The following is a 24,979-nucleotide window of genomic DNA, read 5'->3' on the forward strand; positions in this document are numbered from 1 at the left end:
TGGAAGAGAAAGAAATGTACTTCCAGACATGATCTTCAGTGTGTACAGTTATATATGATATAAAGGCAGTTATTGTGATAAGTTCTTAACTATAATCCAGTTGAAAAATTTTCAGTCTGATGCAGTCTAGTATAAAGCCACTGCTCAATCAATCTATAAGTGATGTAATACCATTTACTATTTAAAACTTGCTAAATTACGTACTCCTATTTGTATCTTAACCTGATCTGCATGTGGTAGGTCTTAGTGATATGTGAAGAAATCACATTGTGAATGTAGAGAAACTATTGAACGAGTGTCTCTTCTTACTAGATCGTAACTATCATATTGCAATACTTAAGTTCCATGTATGAAAGGACCAGCTCTTACACATCTGTTACAAATATTATATAACTGAAGGGACAGTTGCACACACTACTTCAGCATTTGTCTGACAATCTATTGGGAAAACTTTTAGGGAGACCTTACAGATAGAAGACAGACACTTTCTTATTAGATCAAGTACAGATTAGACCTCCCTGGTCCAGTACCCTGGGGACCTGAGCAGTCCTGAGACTGGGGAGATCAGGCCTCAGGTTCTCCTGGGGCTTCTCTCCTGGTCACTGGACCTGGCCAGTGTGGTGGCCCTGGTTGGCTGAGCTCTGCTCCTAGTCTTTGGCTCCATTCCAGCTGGCAGAGCCCCTGGCCCTGATTTGGCTGCCAGCCTGCTGGCCAGGCTCCCTGCCCCCAGATCACTGGCTCTGTGGGCTACCTGCTGCCAGAAGAGCTCTGCTCCTAGCTGCTGGGGCTCTCTATTGAACCGTGGATATTGCTGAACTAGAGAGGTTCAACCTGTATGTAATATGTATTCTTGCATTTGTATCAGTGTATTTAAAATTTAAATGTACAAGATGAAATCTTAAAAATGGAGTTACACACTGTTTCATTATTAATTCAGTGTGCTGTATCTGCAGCCTCATTGCCTATCATTTGATAAAGTGGCTATAATTATAGATGGTCAAGGTGAAGCTCTGTAGCATGCACAGAGGATAATCAAACATTTTTATGCAAACAATGACCTGTTTTTTTGTTTTTGTTGATCTGAAATATTGCTTTAAAACTTTGTTATAAATCAACATTGCACATCAAGAGTATGCCATCTATGGCCGTGTTTAATGGTGCTTATAGCATAATTATAGGTGTTCTCTCAAGTTCAACTTTATGTAGCCAAAACTGATAGAAATAGATAAAATATCTTAAACATCTGAATTGGATATCATATATATTTTGCATATTCACCTAAGTGAAACTGTTTCCTCACTTTTACTCACCTGCTTTAGGATATTTTGTATTGCTTTTCTTGTTCGGTTGAATAGTCTGTAAGTAGAGGTACATTGTACAAAACACTTTTACGACCTAAACATTAGGTTTAGCAAACGATTCCCAATGAGTTTGTCAGAAGTCATGAATGAAATGGTTATGTTTTGGGGGGAGGGGGGTGAAGCTGCACTTATATCACAGAACAAGGTTTAGATCAGTTAGGCTCTAGCTGGTACAGAATATCACCACTGTTCTGTTTATGAATTAGAGCACCTTGTGTTGTATTTATTAGCACTTTATTGTTTTTTCTATCTTATGGAAATAAGTGTGAGGAAACATTTTTATTATAGCGTTTAAGACCTTACAAGCAGACTTGCCAGCCAGCCATAAATGGAGATGAGAAAAATTATGCACTTTTTCTATTCTCTTCCTCCTTACTCCTCAAAGAGCTGTTGTAATGTTAAAGTGAAAAGAAGGCCCATATACAGAGAATTTTACATCACGATCGTACTAGAAGATTGCTCGGGCATCTTACTTGGCATTGCTCGGGTCCTTAACTTCTGAAATCAGTTTTATTTTTCTTCATTTTAAATAATTATTGTGGAATGGAGCAGAGGAGTTTAGTATTCATGCTGCCCCAGGCAGAGCGGATAACCTCAACCCCATCTCACCACAGCAGCTTGGGTCAAGTGAGAAGCATTTGTCCATGGCTGCTGCAGCAGGCGCATGTCTCCCTGCTGGGGGACAGACAAACTCTCTGAAATGGATAGTAGGTAGCTGTCCCTTTCTCCAACCGTGCCTTCTGCTGGCTTATTGGGCTTATAGCTGTTCTTCTCTTCTCTCCCCCCTCCCGCCCCTTTCTGGTAGGGTTGTCAGATGGTTTCAGAAAAAATACTGAACAACAACAAAAAATACGCCAGGGGAAAAAAAAAGAAGAAAAAAAAAAAAAGGACCCCGAGAGTTAAGCGCTAAGAAAACTTCCACAACCCACTGTGGCCCCTTCAAAAACTGCATGATGAGGCTTTCAGGCCCTTGCCACCCTATGCTGGGCTAGACAGCTCCCCGAAAAGCACTAGGGTTGCCAGGCTACCTACGTATTGAGCCGGACAGCCTGGGAAAAAAATTAAAGTACCAGACATTTTAGGTGTCCGGTATTTTCTGAATTTTTTTTTACCGGACAGAAGGCGAAAATACCAGACACCTGGCAACCGTACTTCCTGGTCATTCTGCAGTATAACTCCCTCTTACCAGATCTCTCCCTTTCCAGTTTGAGAAACAATCACATATTCCATGCACATCCCATTATCCTGGCACAAATAAACCCTGATCTTGCTTTAAGTTATAAGAGGAAGCTGCATACCAAATTTGGTGGCCCTAGCTCTTACTGTTTGAGGAGTTTTTGAACAAATGGACTCAGACAGATGAACATTTCTAAAATATATAGTAAGAAATATTTTGTAAAGTTGGGAAAGTTAAAAATGTTACTAAGATTTTAATTTCCCATTAAAATACCTCCAATTTTAGTGTTTCTCTTGGATAGTGTGTGGGGAGCTTGGTAGGACAGGACAGGCCTTGTATTCAAGTTGTCCTCACTCAGGAGTTATGCCAGAAATGGTAACAGAGGTCTGATCTACACCATTTTAGAACTGATATAACTGTCAGATAGACGTGTTCCTTCCACCTCTCCCAAATAGTTACACTGATACAATTCCTAATGTGGATGCAGTGTTATTGCTTATTCTTATTCCTGTATAACTTCTTCTGGTATAAGGACTTTGGTATAATTGCATACACACTGCTGGCACTGTACCACTTCACACCAGTACAGGGAAAATGGTGCAACTTTTATGCATAGATGGGGCCTTGCATTCCAGTAGAGGTTGCTCCCAGTTGGTGAAGATGTCCGAGAGTGCACTGAATCTGTGAATTCCTCTGAGCATCAGCTGCTCCTAAAACGTTGCTGGTAAATGGTAGTTATAGGAACCCTTAAGGCGCTATAAGAGGACTAGTTTTTTGTTGTGATCTATCTTACAGAAGCCAGCAATGCCCAATAATTCTGAAACATCTAAATTTGATGACTAGTATGCCTGAATTGGATTGTTTTGTTTATTAGCTTGCATATATTTGTATAAGTTTAAGGAGAAAGTCATGCTATATTAAGTTATAAATTCTGTATGTATGTTAGGTTTCTTGAGAGCTGAAAATGATGCAACTTCAAAGCTTGGCAGATGCTTAATGATAAACTAGCATTTTTAGAAAATAAGCTTTAGAATTACTTTGTCACCTTTTATGAAAGTTTCACTTCACCTTAAAAGGAAAATAACTTTGTTTTATGAAGTCAAAATCTGACAGTCAATCTTAGTTTCTATCTTTTATATCTAATCTTGCACTAAGATTGCTGTGGCATGTTTGCTGGTGGCTTGTTCTCCCTTTGATGTGCTTTCCCCCCCTTCCTGGGCTTTTAGGCCTGCAAGAAACTTCTTTAGTGTTAAGGTAACTATGCATTTTGCACTACATGGTTTTTGGCACTGTCCTTTTGCAACCTTTTAATGCAGCAAGCACCACTTTAAAACCAAACACTTCACTACTTCTTATAGTGCCAGAACAGCTTTTGAAAACTGTTATGCACTTTACTAGCTGCTTGTTCCCTGATGCTTCATAAGCAGATGTGGTTCTATATCCCAAGTGAATTGAGATGTTTTTCTAGACAAATATAACACTTGTTGTTTTTCAACAGCTATGCAAAGGCAGAAAAATTTGCCTCGTGTTGCCTTCAAAACCAAACAGTTTCTTCAAACTCCATCTACAAAAGGAGGTAATTAACTTAACAGCCTCTTAAAAGTTCCAGCAAAACTCCAAAAACTTCATCTGGGAGAAGTCTTGTACCTTTACTGGAAAAAAATACAAACCACTGCATGTGGGCACTAATAGTAAATTGACTTGACTATCTCAGTATAGCACAATGATGTCCTGCTATGGACAGAAAAATGTCTTTAAGGATGGATGTTAACTGTGGGATATGATCCAAGAACTTGTGACTAAAACCAGTTCATTTTGGATTAGTAAAGTTGATTTCTGAAACCACATTCATTAAGACTGCAGTTATTAGATGAATTTTTATTCACTTTGTGTATTTTTTATACTTCTCCCTCTGCACTGGAAAAATGTCATCAACCATGAGTGAAAAATTGTTGCCGTACATGTCAATGTTAGAAATAGATGCTAGCAAATTAGTTTCTCTTGAAAAGTTCAGGTATAGCAGCAATTCTTCTTTAAGATTGGTTGCAAAAACAAACAATAATAATTACGCATTTTTAGTCAGGAAAAGTGTCTAGAAAAATACTACAGGTTGAACCATTCTGGTCCAGCAAGATTTTAGTTAGTCAGATGTCCACTTATCATGGGTGTGGCCAAGTTTCCTGCAGTCCCATAGTTTGTTTACAGGAACCAGTCCTGGCTCTCAGTGTTCTGTGCTGTTATTTAGCCCTAATTTACCCCTGAATGTCTTCTAAAAGCCCAATAAGTGTGTTGATAATGCTGCTAGATAATATTGACCTCCATAGTTCAGCAAATTCTCTGGTTCGGCGCCAGTCAGGTCCCCAGTGTGCTGGACTAAAGGTTCAATCTGCATAATAGTATCTTTGGTTGTTTATGCTCAAGTTGTTCTTGCCAGGAGAGAATAAAAATTTAAACTTTTCTCCCAACTGGACCATATTTTATATTTGAGCCCCTAATTAGTTTTAAATTCTGGTGTGCTTGTACAAGACACTGTCATTTCCTATGAAGGTAAAACTAAAACACATAATTGTACAACTTTATTAAAATGCAGTTTTTAAAGTCCAGTAGATCCTAGTAAAAAACCATGCTTCACCTGAAAATTAAGTACGTTAGAGTCTCTGCTGCTAGTCACACACACATTTTTTCAGTGACAGACATTTCTTCATACCAAATACTCAGATTGATTTTAAAACATATCTTGGGCAATGAAAAATCAACACAATTTAAAATCACTAACAAGTTACTTTAGATGTTGGTTTCATTATATTCAGGAGGTTTAACTGTCCTGTGCCTTCCCCTTCTTAATAACACTTTCATCAATGTAATGAAGTCTAGGTTTTTTGTTTAATCATAAACCGAGCCTTACCAATTGCACGGGGGGTGAAAAACACATCCCAGACCATGCCCTTCCCTGTGAAATCTGATATTGCCTGGTTCCTAGGAGTGCCCCAGCAAAGGGGGTCCAAGCTCCACCTGGGTAGGACTTGTTTGTCTCCTGCACAGCTGATTTTTGGAGGGGTTGAGGAGACCAGACCCATCTGCAGATGCCTCCCCTTGCTGAATGCTTTCTGGTACTAAGTAGCAGCTCCAGAGACTCCTGCAGCTGGAGGAATCTTGTGGAGTTGTATTCAATCTTCTGTGTATGGCTGGGCTGGGCAGGGCAGGAAAGTGACAGTACAGCTCTGAAGGCAGCACAGAAGTGAGGGTGACAGTCGCATGAACCTCCTATAAGAGACTTGCAATATCCCACATCCTCTTTTGGATCAGGAAACCCCCCTCCACCCCTGCAGTTTCAGCACCTTGAAATTTCAGCTTTAAAAGTATGACAAGCTAAATTTTAGCCCGACCCCCCCCCATTACAGGCACTTTCGGGAGCTTAGAGTGGCAGATGAGCTTCAAATTCCCTCTCAGTAGGTAACAAGCAGTGTGAAGAATATTCACCAGCTTGTGACATGTTATCTCCTGTATATAAATTTGCAGTTGTCCAAATTAATCATAGAATCATAGAGCTGGAAGAGACCTCAGGAGGTCATTCAGTCCAGCCCCCTGCCCAAGGCAGGACCATTCCCAACTAAATCAACCCAGCCAAGACTTTGTCAAACCGAAACTTCAAAACCTCTAGGGATGGAGATTCCACCACCTCTCAAGGCAACCCATCCCAGTGCTTCACCACCCTCCTAATGAAATAGTTTTTCCTAATATCCAACCTAGACCTCCCCCACTGTAACTTGAGACCATTGCTCCTTGTTCTGCCATCCGTCACTACTGTGAACAGTCTTTCACCATCCTCTTTGGCACCTCCCTTCAGGAAGTTGAAGGCTGCTATCAAATCCCCCCTCACTCGCTTCTGCAGACTATAAAAACCCAAATCTCTCAGTCTCTCCTAGGTCATGCACTCCAGTCCCCTAATCATTTTTGTCGCACTCTGCTGGACCCTCTCCAATGCGTCCACATCCTTTCTATAGTGGGAGGGTCCAGAACTGGACACACAACTCCAGATGTGGCGTCACCAGAGCCTAATAAAGGGGAATAATCACTTCTCTGGATCTGCTGGCAATGCTCCTCCTAATGTACCCTAATATGCCTAGGGAAGCCTTCTTGGCTACAAGGGCACACTTGGCTACAATCTTCTGTGAAGATTGCCCAGCCCAGCTTCTCATCCACTGTAATCCCCAGGTCCTTTTCTGCAGAACTGCTACTTAGCCATTTGGTCCCCAGCCTGTAACAATGCTTGGGATTCTTCCGTTCCAAGTGCAGGACTCTACATTTGTCCTTGTTGAACCTCATCAGATTTGTTTTGGCTCAGTCTTTTAATCTGTCCAGGTCACTCTGGACCCTATCCCTGCCCTCCAGCATATCTACCTCTCCCCCTAGCTTAGTGTCATCTGAAAACTTCCTGAGGGTGCAATCCATCCTGTCATCCAGGTCATTAATAAAAATGTTGAACAAAACCGGTCCTAGAACAGATCCTTGGGGCATGCTGCTAGAAACCAACTACCAACCTGACATGGAGCCGTTGATCACTACCCATTGGTCCTGACAGTCTAGCCAGCTTTCTGTCCATCTTACAGTCCATGTATCCAATCTATATTCCCTTAACTTGCTGGCAAGAATATTGTGGGCGACCATATCAAAAGCTTTGCTGAAGTCAAGGTATATCACATCCACTTCCTTTCCCATACCCACAGAGCCAGTTACCTCCTCATAGAAGCTAATCAGATTGGTCAGGCATGACTTCTCTTCATGAATCCATGTTGATTATTCTTGATCACTTTCCCCTTTTCCAAGTGCTTCAAAATGGATTCCTTGAGGATCCCCTCCATGATTTTTACGGGGACTGAGGTAAGGCTGACTGGTCTGTAGTTCCCTGGATTGTCCTTCTTCCCTTTTTAAAAGATGGGCACTACATTTGCCTTTTCCCAATCATCCGGGATCTCTCCCCATCTCCACGAATTTTCAAAGATAATGGCCAAAAGCTCCACAATGACATTTGCCAACTCCCTCAGTACCCTCAGATGCACTAAATCTGAACCCATGGATTTGTGTATGTTTAGCTTTTGTTAATAGTTCTTAACCTGTTCTTTCCCCACCAAGGGCTGTCTACCTCCTTCTCATACTGCGTTGCCTCTAGTGTATTTGTTTGGGAGCTGACCTTATCTGTGAAGACAAAGGCAAAGAAAGCATTGAATACCTCAGCTTTTTCCACATTATCTGTCACTAGGTTACCTCCCACATCCAGTAAGGGTCCCACACTCTCTCTAATCACCCTCTTATTTCTAACATGCCTGTAGAAACCTTTCTTGTTATCCTTCACATGCCTTGCTAGCTGCAATTCCAATTGCGCTTTTGCCTTCCTGATAACTCCCCTGCATTCCCGAGAAATATATTTATACTCCTCCCTAGTCATTTGTCCAATTTTCCACTTCTTGTAAGCCTCCTCTTTGTATTTAAGTTCACCCAGGATGTCCCCAGTAAGCCAATCTGGTCACCTACCATATTTGCTTTTCTTGCTGTGCATAGGGATGGTTTCTTCCTGTGCCTTCAATAAGGCTTCTTTAAAAATACTGCCAGCTCTCCTGGACTCCTTTCCCCTTCATATAAGTATCCCAGGGAATCCTGCCCATCAGTTCTCTGAGGGAGTCAGTCTCTGAGGGAGTCAGTCTTTTCTGAAGTCCAGGGTGTGTATTTTCTTCCTTGGGTCAGGATCCTGAAATCTACCATCTCATGATCACTGCTTCCCAGGTTGTCACCCACCTCTACTTCCCCTACTAGGTTCTCCCTGTTTGCGAGCAGCAGGTCAAGCTGTGATGGCCCTTGGTCGGTTCCTTCAGCACTTGTACCAAGAAGTTATCCCCAACATTATCCAAAGACTTCCTGGATGTCTGTGTACTGCTCTGTTGGTCTCCCAACAGATGTCAGGGTGATTAAAGTCCCCCATGAGAACCAGGGCCTGAGATCTGGAAGCTTCTCTCAGTTGTTCAAAGAAAGCCTCTTCTACCTCATCCACCTGATCTGGCAATCTATAGCAGACACCAACCACAACATCACCCCTGTTGCTTCTCCCTGTAAACTTTACCCATAGACTCTCAACAGTCTCTTCTCCCTCTAAATACTGGAGCTCTGAGCAATCATGCCACTCTCTTGCTTACAGTGCAACTCCTCCTCCCTTCCCCCCCCCCCCCCTGTTCTTCCTGAACAGTTTATACCCTTCCATGACAGTGCTCCAGTCATGTGAGTCATCCTACCAAGTCTCCATTATTCCAATCAAATCATAGTTCTTGGACTGGGCCATAGCTTCTAATTGAAAATTTGACATGACAAAGCAAGAGCTGTTTTGATTGTGCCCTTTTGGCCAACACAAATCTGATTCTCTTACCTGGCACAGATGGTACTACGTCCTATGGTTCCTCTTCAGCCCATTCCTCGCCTTTTCTCTCAAACCAGACGAACCTGTTGCCTCCATGCTTGCCTCCAAGACTTAGCAGTTGAATAATCTGATGCACTGCTCTACAGCCAAAAGTCTATACTGAACATACTTACCTGCAAAATTGGAAACCAATTCAAAATTGTGAACTAAGTACACAGGTCTCAACCTCCCTTCAAGTTTAGACTTCAAATGGTCAGAACTCTCACTCAGCTCCATTAAGGTATACCTTGCAGCCATAATTGCCTTCCATCATGAAGGAGACAGATACTGTTTCCTTACCCACTAACACATTGATACCTGCAGGGTATTGGGAATATCTTCCTGTATGTGAGACCACTTGCTCCAGCCTAGGATCTTAACCTAGTTCTCAGAGCTCTGACTAAACCTCCCTTTGAACTGATGGCAATATGCCCGCTCTTATACCTGTCCCCCAAAACAGCATTTCTAACTGCTGTCACCCCAGCTAGATATATAGGAGAAGCAGCAGCCCTGATGAAAAGCCCAATATGCAGGTTCTTTTTTTTAAAGACAAAGTAATTCCGAGGCCACATCTCAAGCTTATCCCTAAAGTTACCTCTGCTTTCCATATGATTCAGCAGTTCACTCTCTGTTTCTTTCCGAAACCTGCACGGTGACAACAAGGAGGCAATTCCGCATACACAAAATATTAAAAGAGCACTAGCATTCAAGTTGGCTAGAACTAAAGACTTTAGGAAATCCTGTAAACCCTTCCTTTTTATTGTGGAAAGATCCAAAGGTTCCACGATACTGCTGTAGCAACTATCCAAATGGGCCTCTGGTTGCATTAATTTTTATCTTTAAGGGTGCAACCTTTATCATCAAGGCTTGCGAACAGGAGCAGTTCACAGGGAGTTTGGAGAGGGAGTTCTCCAGGTAAAAGAGGAGTAAATACGGGACCCTTGTGGTAAGTTGCTGTCTGTAGTGTGTGTGTGTGTGTGGGGGGGGGGGGGGTTATTTGCTGTGTGCTGAGCTTGTGTTTGTCTGTTTGGTTGGTTTGTTTGAAGGAGCTTCTAAAAGGTTTGAAATCTAGAAGCTTCTGTTAATTGGCTGAGCCTCAGTCAGGGGGAGGGGCTACCAGAGCTTCATAAGCCTGTGAGTCAGTGACCAGGGAGTTTAGAGAGAGAGGTTAGAGGGGGAGCTTAGAGGGCACCAGTGACTTCTGACCTTCCTTTTATAGCCTATATTCTAGACATTTAATAAGAAGCCCAGTTTAGACTTAAACTTATTCATAAGAAAGATGGAGACAGAAGCCCAGCAGCAGAGTGGGGGCTATCTTGTTTATTGCGTCGAGTGTAACATGTATGATTACCTGCCCTGTGGGCGGGTGGCGTATGTGTGCACCTGCTGCAAGGAGCTCCTGACCCTCAGAGACCGAGTTCGGGCTTTGGAGGCCAGGGTGGCTGAACTGGAGGAGCTAAGGGAGGTAGAGAGATATGTTGATGAGACTTTCCGGGACACTGTAGTACTGTCCCACCTCCAGACTGAGAGCCCCAGTGCTCTTAAGGAGGATGAAAGTCTCAAGGGAACAGAGCATTCAATGGGAGCAGAGGGAAACCATCCCGTAGTTGGGACCCTCCTTCCAGAGGATGTTGCATTATCCTCACGCACTGAGGATACATCTGAGGGGGAGGGAATGCCGGTTGTTAGGAAGAGGCAGGTGTTAGTAGTGGGTGATTCGATCGTTAGAACATGGGTAGTTGGGTTTGTGATGACTGGGAGAACCGTATGGTCACTTGCCTGCTTGGTGCGAAGGTTGTGGATCTCTCGAGACATCTAGATAGACTTGTGTAGTGCTGGGGAGGAGCCGGTGGTTGTGGTACATGTAGGTACCAATGACGTAGGGAAGGGTAGCAGAGATGTCCTGGAGGCCAATTTTAGGTTGCTAGGAAAGAAACTGAAATCCAGAACCTCTATGGTGGCGTTCTCGGAAATGCTTCCAGTTCCACGCGCAGGGACGGATAGGCAGGCAGAGCTTCAGAGTCTCAATGCGTGGATGAGACGATGGTATAGGGAAGAGGGGTTTGGCTTTGTTAGGAACTGGGGACACTTCTGGGAGAGGGGGAGCCTATACAGGAAGAATGGGCTCCACCTAAACCAGGATGGAACCAGACTGCTGGCACTAAACATTAAAAAGGCCATAGAGCAGTTTTTAAATTAAGAGATGGGGGAAAGCCAATTGGTGTGGAGATGCACGTAAATCGGATGGAGACTTCTCTTAGAGGAGAATCCGTTGATAGAGATTCTCTAAGCTGTAGTCAGAAAGAGAGGAGGGGAGAGAACAAACCATGGGCCAGAGCAGACAAACAACCGCATATAAAGGAATCCAATGCATCAGGGAAGGGCAGACAAATAAGCAGTGGCAAATTTTTAAAGTGCTTCTACACAAAAGCTAATAAGTCTGACTAATAAGATGGGTGAACTGGAGTACCTCATATTAAATGAGGAGATTGACATAATAGGCATCACTGAAACCTGGTGGAATGAGGAAAATCTGTGGGACACAATCATACCAGGATATAAAATATATAGAAAGGATAGAGCAGGCCGGGTGGGTGACGGAGTGGCACTGTATGTGAAAGATAAAGTAGAATCAAATGAAATAAAAATACTAAATGAATCAACTTGTTCAATAGAATCGCTATGGATAGTAATTCCATGCTCCAATAATAAGAAATTAGCAGTAGGGATATATTACAGACCACCTGACCAGGACAGCGATACTGACATTGAAATGCTGAGGGAGATGAGAGAGGCTTCCAAAATAAAGAACTCTATAATAATAGGGGACTTTAATTATCCCCATATTGACTGGATACATGTCGCCTCAGGAAGAGAAGCAGAGAGAAAATTTCTCAATGGCTTAAATGGCTGCTTCTTGGAGCAGCTGGTACAGGAACCCACAAGGGGAGAGGCAATTCTCGATTTAGTCCTGAGTGGAGTCCAGGAGATAACTGTTACAGGACTGCTTCTGTACCTAATGACTGGAAAGTAGCCAATGTGATACCAATATCTAAAAAGGGCTCTAGAGGTGATCCTGGCAATTAGACCAGTAAGTCTAACTTCAGTAATGGGCAAATTAGTCGAAACAATAGGCATATAGAAAAACATAATTTGTTGGACAAAAGTCAACATGGTTTCTGTAAAGGGAAAACATGTCTTACTAATCTATTAGAGTTCTTTGGAGGGGTTAATAAACATGTGGACAAGGGGAATCCAGTAGATCTAGTATACTTAGATTTTCAGAAAGCCTTTGACAAGGTCCCTCACCAAAGGCTCTTATGTAAATTACATGGCCATGGGATAACAGGGAAGGTCCTTTCTTGGATTGAGAACTGGTTAAAAGACAGGAAACAAAGGGTAGGAATAAATGGTAAATTTTCAGAATGGAGAGGGGTAACTAGTGGTGTCCCCTAAGGGTCAGTCCTGGGACCAATCCTTTTTAACTTATTCATAAATGATCTGGAGAAAGGGGTAAACAGTGAGATGGTAAAGTTTGTGGACGATACCAAACTGTTTAGGATAGTCAAGACAGAAGCAGACTGAGAGGGACTCCAAAAAGATCTCACCAAGCTGAGCGATTGGGCAACAAAATGGCAAATGAAATTTTAATGTGGATAAGTGTAAAGTAATGCACATCGGGGAAAAATAACCCCAACTATACGTACAGTATGATGGGGGCTAATTTGGCTATGACAAATCAGAAAGAAATCTTGGAGTTATCATGGTTAGTTCTCTGAAAGCTTCCACACAGTGTGCAGTGGCGGTCAAAAAGGCAAATAGGTTGCTAGGAATTATTAAGAAAAGGATAGAAAATAAGACCCAGAATATCTTACTGCCCCTGTATAAAACTAGGGTACGCCCACATCTTGAATACTGTGTGCAGATGTGGTCTCCTCACTTCAAAAAAGATATTTTGGCCTTGGAAAGGGTTCAGAAAAGGGCAACTAAAATGATCAGGGGTTTGGAACAGGTCCCATATGAGGAGAGGTTAAAGCGACTGGGACTTTTCAGTTTAGAAAAGAGGAGACTGGGGGGGGGATATGATAGAGGTATATAAAATCATGAATGGGGTGGAGAGGGCGGATAAAGAAAAGTTATTTATTAGTTCCCATAATAGAAGAACTAGAGGACACCAAATGAAATTAATGGGTAGCAGGTTTAAAACTAATAAAGTTGTTCTTCACACAGCGTGTAGTCAACCTGTGGAACTCCTTGCCAGAGGAGGGCTGTGAAGGTTAGGACTATAACAGTTTAAAGAGAAGCTGGATAATTTCATGGAGGTTAGGTCCATAAAAGGCTATTAGCCAGGGGATAGAAATGGTGTCCCTGGCCTCTGTTAGAGGCTGGAGAAGGATGGCAGGAGACAAATCGTTTGATCAGTGTCTTCGGTCCACCCTCTCTGGGGCACCTGGTGCTGGCCACTGTCAGCAGACAGGCTGCTGGGTTAGATGGACCTTTGGTCTGACCCAGTATGGCTGTTCTTATGTTCTTATGTAACCTGTTGCCTCTGTCCAGAGTCCATATGAACTCCATGAGGTCCATTTCTACCTCAGGGCATCTTTAAAGTATTGCAACATTGCAAAAGTATGCAATGCAGCTACTTGGGACACTGTCCACACTCAGAACATTATGCATTTTCTGTAGTTTTGCCCTCCAATGCTGTCTTCAGCACTTCAGTACTCTTGGTAGTAACAGACGCCAGTCTGCATTTCCAGCTCTTCAGGATGGTTATTGCTGCAAAGTCACCTATGCTGAAGCACCCATAGGAATCCTACTTGAATCAGAGAATGAAGTTATTCATATATGTGCACATATGGGTGCTCCTTTACCAACCCTCCTCCCTTTTACTTTGGATTTCTCAAAATGGGGCTCTGTGGTAGAGGAGGAACTGCGAAAGGGGGTTGCCAGCACAGCACTAGATAACTTCAAGGCGGACTGTGTAGGACAGACAGTGTGTGTGTGGGCTGAATTACCTGAAATCTCTGAGAAGTTAAGGGGCACAGATACATCTACAGTGGAGCACCCACAGGGACAAACATCTCCAAGAATGATCATTACTGCACAAGGTGAATAACTTCCTTATCCCACAGTGTCACTCATTTTAATAACTATTTAGGAAGTTTTAATAGGTACCTAAATCATTGTTGTGTAAATATCAAAATTAGAACAGTGAGCTTTATGTTTGTTTAGAGAAACATCTATTGACAGTGACGTTGTTTATCACTGTTCTGATGGTACTTCAAAGATCTTAACAGTACAAAATATTCTGTAAATATTTTTACCAATAAGCTGGTATTTCAAGATGCATAATACAGCTATAATACTTTCTTGTAAATAATGAATGTAGTGCATTATATAGAATAAAACCAAAACCACTCTGACATATCTTGAATAAGTTGTATAAACTTCTTCAGTTTAGCTATTCAATGCAATTTCTTGGCTAACATAGCAAGCTAGTGACAGTTAGAACCCAGGTTCCTGGGTAGATGATAGATTATAGTATCTGTTCCCCTCATATACTTAGAATATGTTGCTCTTGCCATCTAAGGACTAGATTCAATTTTCTGGAGAGCATATAACACTGAATGTGTTTCATCTAACTTCAGCATGACTGACAGACAATTTTAACCTCACAATATCCCTATGATACAGTTAATTATCCCCATTTTACAGATGGGGAAACTGAATCCCAGATTGTCTTGTCTAGTGTGATACAGAGAGTCTGTGACAGATCTGGAACTGACTACAGGTTTCCTGACTCCCAGAGTGGAGTGGCTTGACCACAAAGTCAGCCTTTTGCTGTAGCTGGGAGTTCTAATTATAGCTTTTTGAAGGAATGGACTTACATATGTAAGAGTTGTTTTTAACACTTATTTTTTCATTTTGTTTAATTCAACTGCTTGTGTTAGTGGTGTGTATAGTATGGCACGTTAATTATATATGTCTCACCATTGTACAACAAGCAAGTCTTTTGCATGATTAATTCAAGAATTTACTCCGTTGTTTATCTGTCTTCAGGGAACTCTGCTACAAATAGGTCTCCTTTCTAGTATAACGATGCCAGACTGACTTTTATTAAACACTAGAAGCTGTGCCTAGCATTGCTTGGGTCCTTAAGTCAATTAATGTTTGTTTTTTGGGACGTGTACATGCTTCATTTAAGTCATTGCCCTGGGGTGAGACTGGGATGAGCAGTTCAGTATGCAAGCTGCCCTGGGAGGGAGAGGACACCTCATCCCCCACTCACTACAGCAGCTTGGAGCCAGGTGAGATGTGCCTATTTGTGGCTGCTGCACTCAGGGAGGTGGGGTGCATGTCTCCTGCCTATGCCAGGTCTAGGTTCTTCTCCCCACTGCGCTCACCAGCCAGAGTGAGGAATGCAGAAACAGTGTGCACTTTGTTCTCATTCTCCGATGAAGAAGAAATAACCAGCAACATCCCCGTACAAATCCTTTCACTTGCCTGTAAATATGCCTCTTTTCTGTGTGGTTTTATGAAAAGCAATCTCATTCCAGGCGCATTCCATTTTCCTTGCACAATGAAACTCTAACTTTGCTTTGAGTTATAAGAGGAATCTGTATACTGAATTTGGTGGGAGTTTTTGAACAGACAGACTCTCTGATTGTTTAAAAGTGTTCCATGTAGCAAAAGCACTTTGCATAGAGAACAGAATTATTAGGCCCTCTGTCAATAGTTATGTCATGCTGACTGTGGTTGGTGTTCATTACAGAATTATTTACACCAAGTGCTTTGCCTTGTTAAGAAGTTGTGTGTCTCAAAACAAATACCATTGTTAAAATAAGTGGGCAGTATGATGCTTTGCTGACGGAAGTATTTTATGAATTCATAGCCTACCTTGAAGTCTATTCATAATGTTGCAATTCAGAAAAAAACTGACTTTGAGAAATTGGGGGATTACATTATTTTGATTGCATATCTCTACTGAAATCTTGAAAATTATCTCTAATTATGGTCATATTTTGCCTAAAAACTTTCTTCCTTTGTTCCTGCGTGAGTATCTCAAACATCCTAAACTAAATAGACCAAAACTAACAGCCATTTAGTTTGATTTAAGAGCAGTGATCCTCATCTGGCTTAAAACAGTTCTACTCGGTGTAATGAATGTGCTGTTCTATGCATGTTCTCTGACTGGATGAGATCTATCAAAGATTGTAGGAATTATGTTTAAACTATTGCGTGAACTTAGACCTTTTACAACCTCAATAACACTTATGTTACTAGCAGTAACACTTGTTACTTTTAAACACTTGTTTTTTTTAAAAAATATTTATTAGATACAGCCTAGTCCTCCAGATTTGTCCCATGCAGAATGTTATTCCTAAAATAATCTTCCCGATGAAGTCATTCTGTCCACAGCACTTTTAAGGCTAGTGGAATTCTGTCAAGATCAAGGAAATAGATTTGTTTCAAATTTTATTTTACTTTAACAGTATTAAAAATACTTGATAAATACCAGACTGTTCTATTAATGGCTTTTAATATTTTATTTGAAGAATAAAATTTAAGATGTATTGTACAGATGGCATGCTAATGGAGTACTATGAATGATTTACATGCTTGGTGTGACGCTGGTTATTTAGTATCTTTCTGTAGGTAAAACAGATGACAAAAATGTATAGTTAAATGTCTAAAATGGTAGCAGCATACTATTTAGTGTCATGTGATGCACAAGGGAACTCCTGTTAAGTATCTCCAATTATATTGAATTTTTTTAGCAGGCTGGCCAGCAACATGGCTCAGTCCTGGCTTGTGACGGGTCTGGGACCTACCCCTGCTGCGGCTCTGCATCTAAAATGTATTAGGGGGTAGGCTGGCAGGCAGCTTGGTTCAGTTCCCCTAGCAGACCAGCTCCCACCTGTCACCCCATACTGCTGCCTTTGATACAGAGGTGGCAGCAAGGAGTGGTAGGGGGCTCCTTGGAATTGGAGCTGGAGTGCTGCACTGGCTGCTGGCCCCATCCCTGGGGACTATAGAATAGTCAACTAAAGGATAGGAATTCATGAGGTTACTTGACTATTCTATTAATGGATATTTAACATCTCTAGAAAAATACCTGCAAATGGGGCTTCCATGGCTTGCAGATTTTATCAGGAAAAGTTTGATAAAGGAGAGAGGCTCTTTTCCAGCTGTACTTTAACTAAAAGTCGTTGGGCTCATGGTTTTTATGTATATGGTAGCTCAGACATTATCAAAGCATTATGCTTCGTATTAACACATGATTAATGGGGTTAAGAGGAGAGGCTTAAGAGTAGTAACCTTTGGTATCCTTAAAGTCTCATTGCATCAAAATCCATATACAGGAAAACCAAACAGACGAGGACAGCTTGAAAGAACTGATCTTGTTTAGTCTAGAGCAATGGTTCTCAAAGGGGCCCATGGCCCACCCTGCTCAACGTAGACCCCCCAGCCAACCACCCATGATGACAAAATAGGTGTAGGAGAGGGCAGGGGTTAGGGATGTGAATGGATAATCTGTTAACTGATTACACAGGAATTTACATCCATAGTGGAGGTGTGGGGTCTGGCGGAGAGGTAGTGCGTATGAACTGGCTGAGGGAGGGAGGGTGCGTGCAGGAACAGGGTAGAGGAGTGGGTCTGGGCATGAGGGAGATGAGGGGCACTTACCTGGCTCCACACCACCTACTACTTCCAGGCACTGCCCCGCCCCCTCTCCTGCTGCTCTCATTGGCTATGGTTTTGACCAATGGGAGAAGCCTCTAGGTGAGCAGTTTCCTGTGCTGCCATTCCCCTAGAGCAGGGGTCTCCAAACTTTTCAGCCCGAGGGCCGCATTAACTATCAAACAGCAGTTCGGGGGCCGACTACACACTTGAGGTCCAAATAAAAAACAATCAAAACATGCAATGTAATGATCGGTTGGAAAACATAACGCACTACTGCGTGCCTCTATTTTAATTCGGTAAAAACATAACATCCACGTAAGTGGCGGCTGATCTTGGCAGGATACACGTAAATTTCCGTAATTTTTTTTCCGTAGACAAAAAGGTCTCCACGGGCCGGGTGAGAGGGCCTCGCGGGCCGCATCCGGCCCGCGGGCCGTAGTTTGGAGACCCCTGCCCTAGAGGTAGACCAGCACTACATGGAGCCACTCCATTTTCCCGTGAGTCAGATGCCACCTGCTAGGCTATCCTTCCCCCTCCTCCCCTGCAGTGGGAACCCAACCTTGTGGGGAGTGTGGGGCTGGAGTGTCAGTGCAGGCTCCTCACTGCAGGGGCGGTGAGCCCCAAACCTGCGGTCCACCTGCAAGACCGTCCTGGACCACTAGTGCTCCATGACTACACTTTAAGAACCACTGGTCTAGAACCGTGGTTCTTAGTCAGGAATCAAGGGCCTCCAGGGAGGCCTTGAACAGATTTCAGGGTGTTTGCTAAGCAGGGGCAATGTTAGACCCACTGTGGTCCATGACAGAAAGCTGGAGCCCTACATTGGGCTGAAACCTGGGGCCCTGAATCCTGCCATCCTGGACTGAAGCCAAAGCAACTTAGCTTTGTTCCCCCCCCATGGTGGTGTGCCTTTGGAAACTGCACTGTTTACTATCCTGTAATGCTAGCCCTGGCTTTTATAATCTGAAAATCAATTATGGCACAGGTGGGCCACAGAGCTTTCATAGCATGTTTGAGGGAAATGGTTGAGAATCTCTGTTCAGATAAGAGAAGGCTGAGTGAGGACAAGTCTTCAAATAAGGTAGAAGTGTTAATTGGCTTAGATTGCAGGAAGGGAACAGGTTAGACAAACACCTGCCAGGCACAGTGTCTATATACAGATTAATGCTGTCTGACTATAGGGAGATGAACTATATGACCTCTTGAGGCCATGTCCAGGCTTACATTTCTATAACTATACAGTTTCTAAAATTTGCCCCAGTTGCGTGATATTAGCGGGCTACCGTCTTTTCTCCATGCTGTTTTATTGGCTACATTCCAGTACATGTACAGTAGACTTCCAATAATCCGGAACCTATGGGACCTAGGTGGTGGTGGATTATCAGATATGCCGGACTATCAGGAGGTACTATAAGTTGGTTATTTATATACTGTATACATTATATACTGTATATAAAGTGTTAACCCTTTTTATTGTACATACTGTATACAGTATACTGTAATGTTAGTTTTTTTAAGCCTTTTTTACCCTTTTTGCTCAGTTCAGCTGCTGCCGCTGTTACCTTGTGACTCATTGTTTGCCAAAGCTCACTCACTAGGCTCTTGCCATTCTGATGCCGGACTGTCAGGAGTGCCGGACTGTTGGACTTTTACTGTACTATTTTGAAAAATATGCATTCTTTTATTACACTGTCACTCAAGCCATAACTCAAGTATCACTTCTAGTGAAAATTGTTTTGTGTATATCATTTTCCAGTACCTTCTCCAAGTAAATTCCGCTCTCCTGCAGCACCATCACCTCTGGCTCTCCGACAGCCAGTGAAAGCATTTAGTAACCATGGACCTGGTTCTGCTCCTGCTCCAGAAGCTACACAACTGACACACAGCAGTTCTTCACCAGGACCTCTTGCAACTCAGAATTCAGGTTCTTCAAGCCCTGCCAGCAGCATCAACAGTGCTACTTTTACCAGACCAGCAGGGTCAACAGGAGTGAGGAGTGGCTTGCCTAGACCTAGTGCCCCTTCTCCTGGGGGCATACCAGTGCCTCGCAGCAAACTTGCACAGCCTGTTCGCAGGTGAGTAATCTGAGGGGGGGGACATATTCAGAAATAAACACTTTCTTTAATACTACATTTGTACCTTATACCTTACTACAAAAAGCTAGACTATTAACTTGAAAAAAGCATAGGAACATACAAAAGATAACTTAGCCCTATTGTATTAAATTCTGCCTCATCCATTCTCCTGTCATAATAAAAAATACTCCCTTCCACCCCTGAAAAAAACTTGTCAGTGTTAAAGCTGATAGTATATTTGGATTGTATTACTGAATATAGTGTAACACTAATCTTTAATTTTAAAAGTGAGCATGATACAGTTACTTTAAGGAATAAGTGAACAAACAAAAGGCAAATTCAAAAGCAATGTTCAAATTAAATCTTTTGGTGGATACTTCTAAATAAAAAAAATTGATCTGCCGAACAGTTGAAGAAAACAAATCATAAAATATATTAAGATGTATGTAATGATACTCAAAATAGTTCAGTCCTTACCTGTTTTTATATTTTGCTGTGAATATGAAGTTGTTTGCCAATCTTAGCTAAATGTTTGAATAGAAACAACATGTTCAGAGACTTGATTATCAATTATTGAGCCCTTAAAAGGAATGCTTGGAGCTTTTATGGAGCCTTTAAGTCCTCTCAAAATGCTACCCAAACAGTGGAAACCTGAGGTACAAAGAGGAAGTAATCTCCCAAGTTTTCACAAAGGTCAGTGGCATACCTAGAGCAAGAATAGATCTTTTGAGACTAGTAGTCCACTGGCATTCCCAACAACCCATGCTGCCTTCAGTGAAATAGTAATTTAGAGATTTAGGAACACACCTCAGCTGTGTTTACTTCGTTCTAAAATCTGTGGTCAAGGTGCATAGGTCTCCTCACACATGCATTAGAAAATAATTGAATTGTAGCTGTTATGCTGAAAACCTATTTCTGCCAGGGGATACAGTGGTAGTACAGTGGCAGACTATCTTCAGTATTTTTTTAACAATCTGAAAATGTAATAAAAGGCTGCCTTATTTCTGACTGCAAACTCTTCATACTAATCTAACAGTCTCTTTCTAATGGTTCAGTCACTGTCACGTAACAGATCTCACTGTGCAGCAAGATGTCCACCTCCATTATTAAATATTTATTGTAGCTAAACTTACTTCACAATTATTTTAGTGTTTTTTAGGGTGAGAAGATTATTTTCTTTTTGAAATATTGTATTACTAGGCTAAAGAAAATGATTGGAGTTGTCCTTTCATCAGTAAGGATTTGTCTGCTTTATAGTAGAACTTGATGTCCATATATTATACTTTGCATCGGGTCAGATTCATAGTTCCATAGCATGTAGTTGTATGAAGTTCTCTACATTTAACAATTTACATATGACTCAAAACTGTATCAAAATATAAAATGTTAAACCTTGAACTTGGTATTTATTCTAAGTACAGTGTAATACAGTGATGCTTCTGACACAAAAATAAAGCATAGTTTAATTTAAGAAAAATAATTCAATTATGTTAAATTCAAGTGTGTTAATGACAAACTAGCACAAATTAAGTGTAAACCAAACTGAAGTAAATCTCATTTTATTGTAGATCATTACCGGCTCCTAAAACGTATGGCAACATGAAAGATGAGAGTTGGAAAGATGGCTGCTACTGAACGCTGAAGCTTAAAAATGCAAAGTTCAGTGGTTAATGGACACTCCTTCACCAAGCTAAAACAGCTTGATATGCAGACTGTTCAGATGTGACTTTCAGGATTTGTAAAATCCCAGACCTCTGTCTTTATTTAGCACAAACTGGCAGAGATTTTAAAGCAGCACTTTAATGACATTTAACATCATATATTTGGTGATCATACAATCACTTTTACGTGGCATCACTATCATTGTGTTTTTTTTCTTGCTTGCTAATAATTGTCAATTTGAGCATTTATGACAATGGCCAGTGTTTGGGCAAAAACCTAACAAATGCCAAAGAAATGCCCATCTTGAAAAATAGCAAGTAAAACAGCAAATTCCAGTTGTTCAAAACTTCATATTTAGTCATTTAATTTAGCATTTGATTAATTGATAAATATGTATTCTTTAAACTTTAGCATGTTAATCAGAGTCAGCATTCTGATTGCAGATCACTACAGTGCTAATGAAACACCTACTTAAAACAATTTCAGAAGATTCTGGTTAGAAAAAGTGGTACACATATCCTTCAGAAAAAATTCAGCAGTTCTCTCTGGAGGTATCCTAGCAATGGTATTCATGGCATTGTGGTGTTAAAGGTTTGGATGTAGCAGACAGACGTGCATTCAGATTTTGTAGGTTGCATCCTTTCTGTTTGACACACCAATTTTATGTGCTCTTATGTTTTGATTGCCAAAAGGGCTTAGTATCAGTTGTACAATCTTTCTAAACTTGTAGTTCCTGGCTCAGGAAAGATGGCCTTTGCTATAATACCACACTTTTAGCACACTACTCACTATTTAGGGAAAACTTATTAGAGGAGGTTTCCTTAAAAAGAAAGAGCAGGTTGTATTATCCATTTGTTCTGATATCATACCACCACAATGTCTATAGCCTGGAACAAGACTGTATATGCGAATAGTTAATGAGGAGGAAAGACAACTATGCACTTGTAACATACAAATTGTAAGGAAATGAGTTGTACTGTTGATGCCAAATGATATTCGTTTAAAGTAATATTTCATGGTATGAGGAGGTTTTCAGTATCCTACTTTTTACTTTTATTCATTTCTTACATTGGTTTATTTTAAATTGTAAATATTTTTGCAGATGATATTGCCCATGTTAGTGTTTTAACTATGTACTTTGCCTTACATATCTGTATCTTACCTTGTTTGGTGACAGAGTATGACATCTGCTACATATGTTTACAAGCTATTCAGTTCCTCTAGTGGTTCTCAGACTTACCTATTGACACTTACATTGTTTTTATCTATTCTTATTAGCACTCTTGCTAACATTTTACTCAGTGGAAAAATTCTTACAATTTACAGACTGCTTTTTCTGTTCTATTTTGGAAGATTTGTAATATAAAGGTTTAAAACTAAAAATGTGTTGGGAGGATCAGTTAAACAGGGCGTACTGTTTCTTGTGTGTAGAATTTTTCAGTACAAGATTTCTGGATGTAGTTTGCAGCAGTGGTTAACCTTTTGTACAATGAATGGAGAACATTAAAAGCTTCATGTTGGATTGGATGGTAGGTAGCCTTTAACCCCATTAGTACCAGCATTTTGAAGTGTAAGTGGATTTTGACTCTCACCACTGAGAGGATAATTGATCTTGGAATTTCAGAGAACTCTACTTTTGGGCCAGCGTTTAACATTACCGGATGAAAAGCCATGCAACACTACTTGAGATGGGAAAAGCCAAATAGAAAGTTTTAGGGATGAGACTGCAGCTGTGACTACTCAAGCAGCGCAAAGTGTATCAGTAATGAAAGGACTTCTTAGTGACTAAAAGTGCAACCACCCTTGAAGCCAGGACATCAAATAAACTGTAATTCAGTAGGAAACCTGCAACAGGGGTTATTTTTTTTTTTAAAAAAAAAGCTACCTTGCACTATTCAAGCAGTACATGCTACTGATCTAGCCTTCAGTCACTTGCTGGCATAACAAATATAAATCAGTTAGTGTTACCTGATGTAGCTCCTATGAGGAATAGTGAATTGGCTCAAAACTATCCAGCCTCACTAACAAAACCCAAACATTTGTTTAAAATGTTACAAAGCAATGCTGCAGTCTTAAGAAAAAGAGAAAAGATTTTAATTGGTAATTTTTATTATGAAAATATTGAATTGACTTTTTTAATTTTGAAAATCAGAAAATTCAGATTAAGATATTCAGGTTAATTTTTTTAAATAAAGGCTGCATCAGAGTATTGTGTACATTATTTATTTTTTTAAATTCCAGCAATTACCTTCAACCAGTGATGAAGGTATGTTGATCTTAAGTTATATAAGCATCCTTTTATCTGCTGTTCTACTCCCACAAAAATATAGCGAATAATTTCCTGAAGAGAGAAACAGTCTCTTTACTAGGAAGCCTTTGTGTATTACCAGTTTCTCAGTATCAGGAAATCCTAGATCTTTCTGTGTTTAGAGATTCAGATATATTGCAGAAGTGTGGAAATACGGATTTGATAAACTAGTGCCTATGATTTATTTAACTTATGTTTGATATAGTAGTAAGGGTTTTATGAATGTGGATTTTTTTTGTGCCAACAGCTCAGAATCGTTATATGTATGTAGGCAGAAAGACTTGTTCTGCTTCCAAAGTTATTTAATTTTTCTGTGTTTGAATGTTTTTGTAAGTGTTAATAAAAGTATAAAAAATTGAAAATTATAAATATTCTTACCACAAAGCACTTTTCTTGTGGATCATTTTTCTATAAACCTATTTGTGTGAAAGTTTCAATTCTCCTCGAACATTCTAGAAGTGTATGAAATTCCAAACTCTGGAAAACAGTTTATAAAATTGGGGACTGTTAATAGTTAAATTAATTTCATATTTCAGTGGCTCAGTAACTAGACCTGTTTGGTTTATTGGCTCTCTCCTATAATGTGTTGAGTCTAATAGAGTGCATATTTGGCTAGTCCTCCTCTGTGGTTTTAGAACAGAAGATTTAACTTAAGCCTTCACATTTTATAGAAGTTTATGTAATGTTATTTCAGGATCACATGGTGCTGGATTCAGATATTTATCCAGCCTGAATTGTTCATGCGTAGATCTCATCTGTTCATGGTGTTCTCTTAACTTCCACTGTTGAATTGGAACTAAAACCATAGCTAAAACTTTTTTGAATAGTTCAGGTCAGCAAAAGATATATCCATTTTCCAAGCTGAAGTCAATTTTTTTTAAACTTAACCAGGTCTAAATTACGTTAAAATTATAAGTATATGGACCCTTATGCACCAGGAGATGACTGGCCAGGAGCTAACATTTATAAACCCAAGAAGTGCATTGATTTGTATCTTTGCTTCTTGTTCCAAATAATCCCTTCTAATGTACTTACCACTTGATTCTGTCCTGCTCCACCTATTTGTGACTCCCTCTTCAACATACGTTTAGGACTTCTTTTTGAATGTGCTCCATGTTATACATTCTGAATCTGGTGAATATATGCAAAACCCCATGTGCAGTACAAGACAACTTGTGCAGCAAAGTTAATTTACTGATACTCAGTTAATACCGTTCATTCCCATCCCACGCACAATGAAACATACAACTAGAGCTCACTTGAAAA

The 24,979-nt window shown here is 40.8% G+C and overlaps 1 protein-coding gene across 4 annotated transcripts in view; it reads left to right on the top strand.

Moving 5' to 3' along the window:
• SLAIN2 (SLAIN family member 2) overlaps positions 1–24,097 on the top strand; it is a 70,439-nt gene extending 46,342 nt beyond the window's left edge. Inside the window, exons 7-9 of one of the 4 annotated variants that reach the window (XM_075930457.2) lie at positions 4,037–4,114; positions 19,425–19,743; positions 21,312–24,097. In XM_075930457.2, coding sequence (XP_075786572.2) covers positions 4,037–4,114; positions 19,425–19,743; positions 21,312–21,378 — 464 coding nt within the window. In that variant the 3' untranslated portion in view covers positions 21,379–24,097. Of the gene's footprint in view, positions 1–4,036; positions 4,115–9,827; positions 9,929–19,424; positions 19,744–21,311 lie in introns of those variants that run through there. The other 3 variants (XM_075930461.2, XM_075930460.2, XM_075930459.2) reach the window with 3 other exon arrangements.
• The last annotated feature ends 882 nt before the right edge of the window (positions 24,098–24,979 follow it).

The sequence above is a fragment of the Pelodiscus sinensis genome, chromosome 4 (assembly GCF_052426305.1).
Source record: "Pelodiscus sinensis isolate ZL-2025 chromosome 4, ASM5242630v1, whole genome shotgun sequence".
NCBI classification, from domain to species: domain Eukaryota; kingdom Metazoa; phylum Chordata; order Testudines; family Trionychidae; genus Pelodiscus; species Pelodiscus sinensis.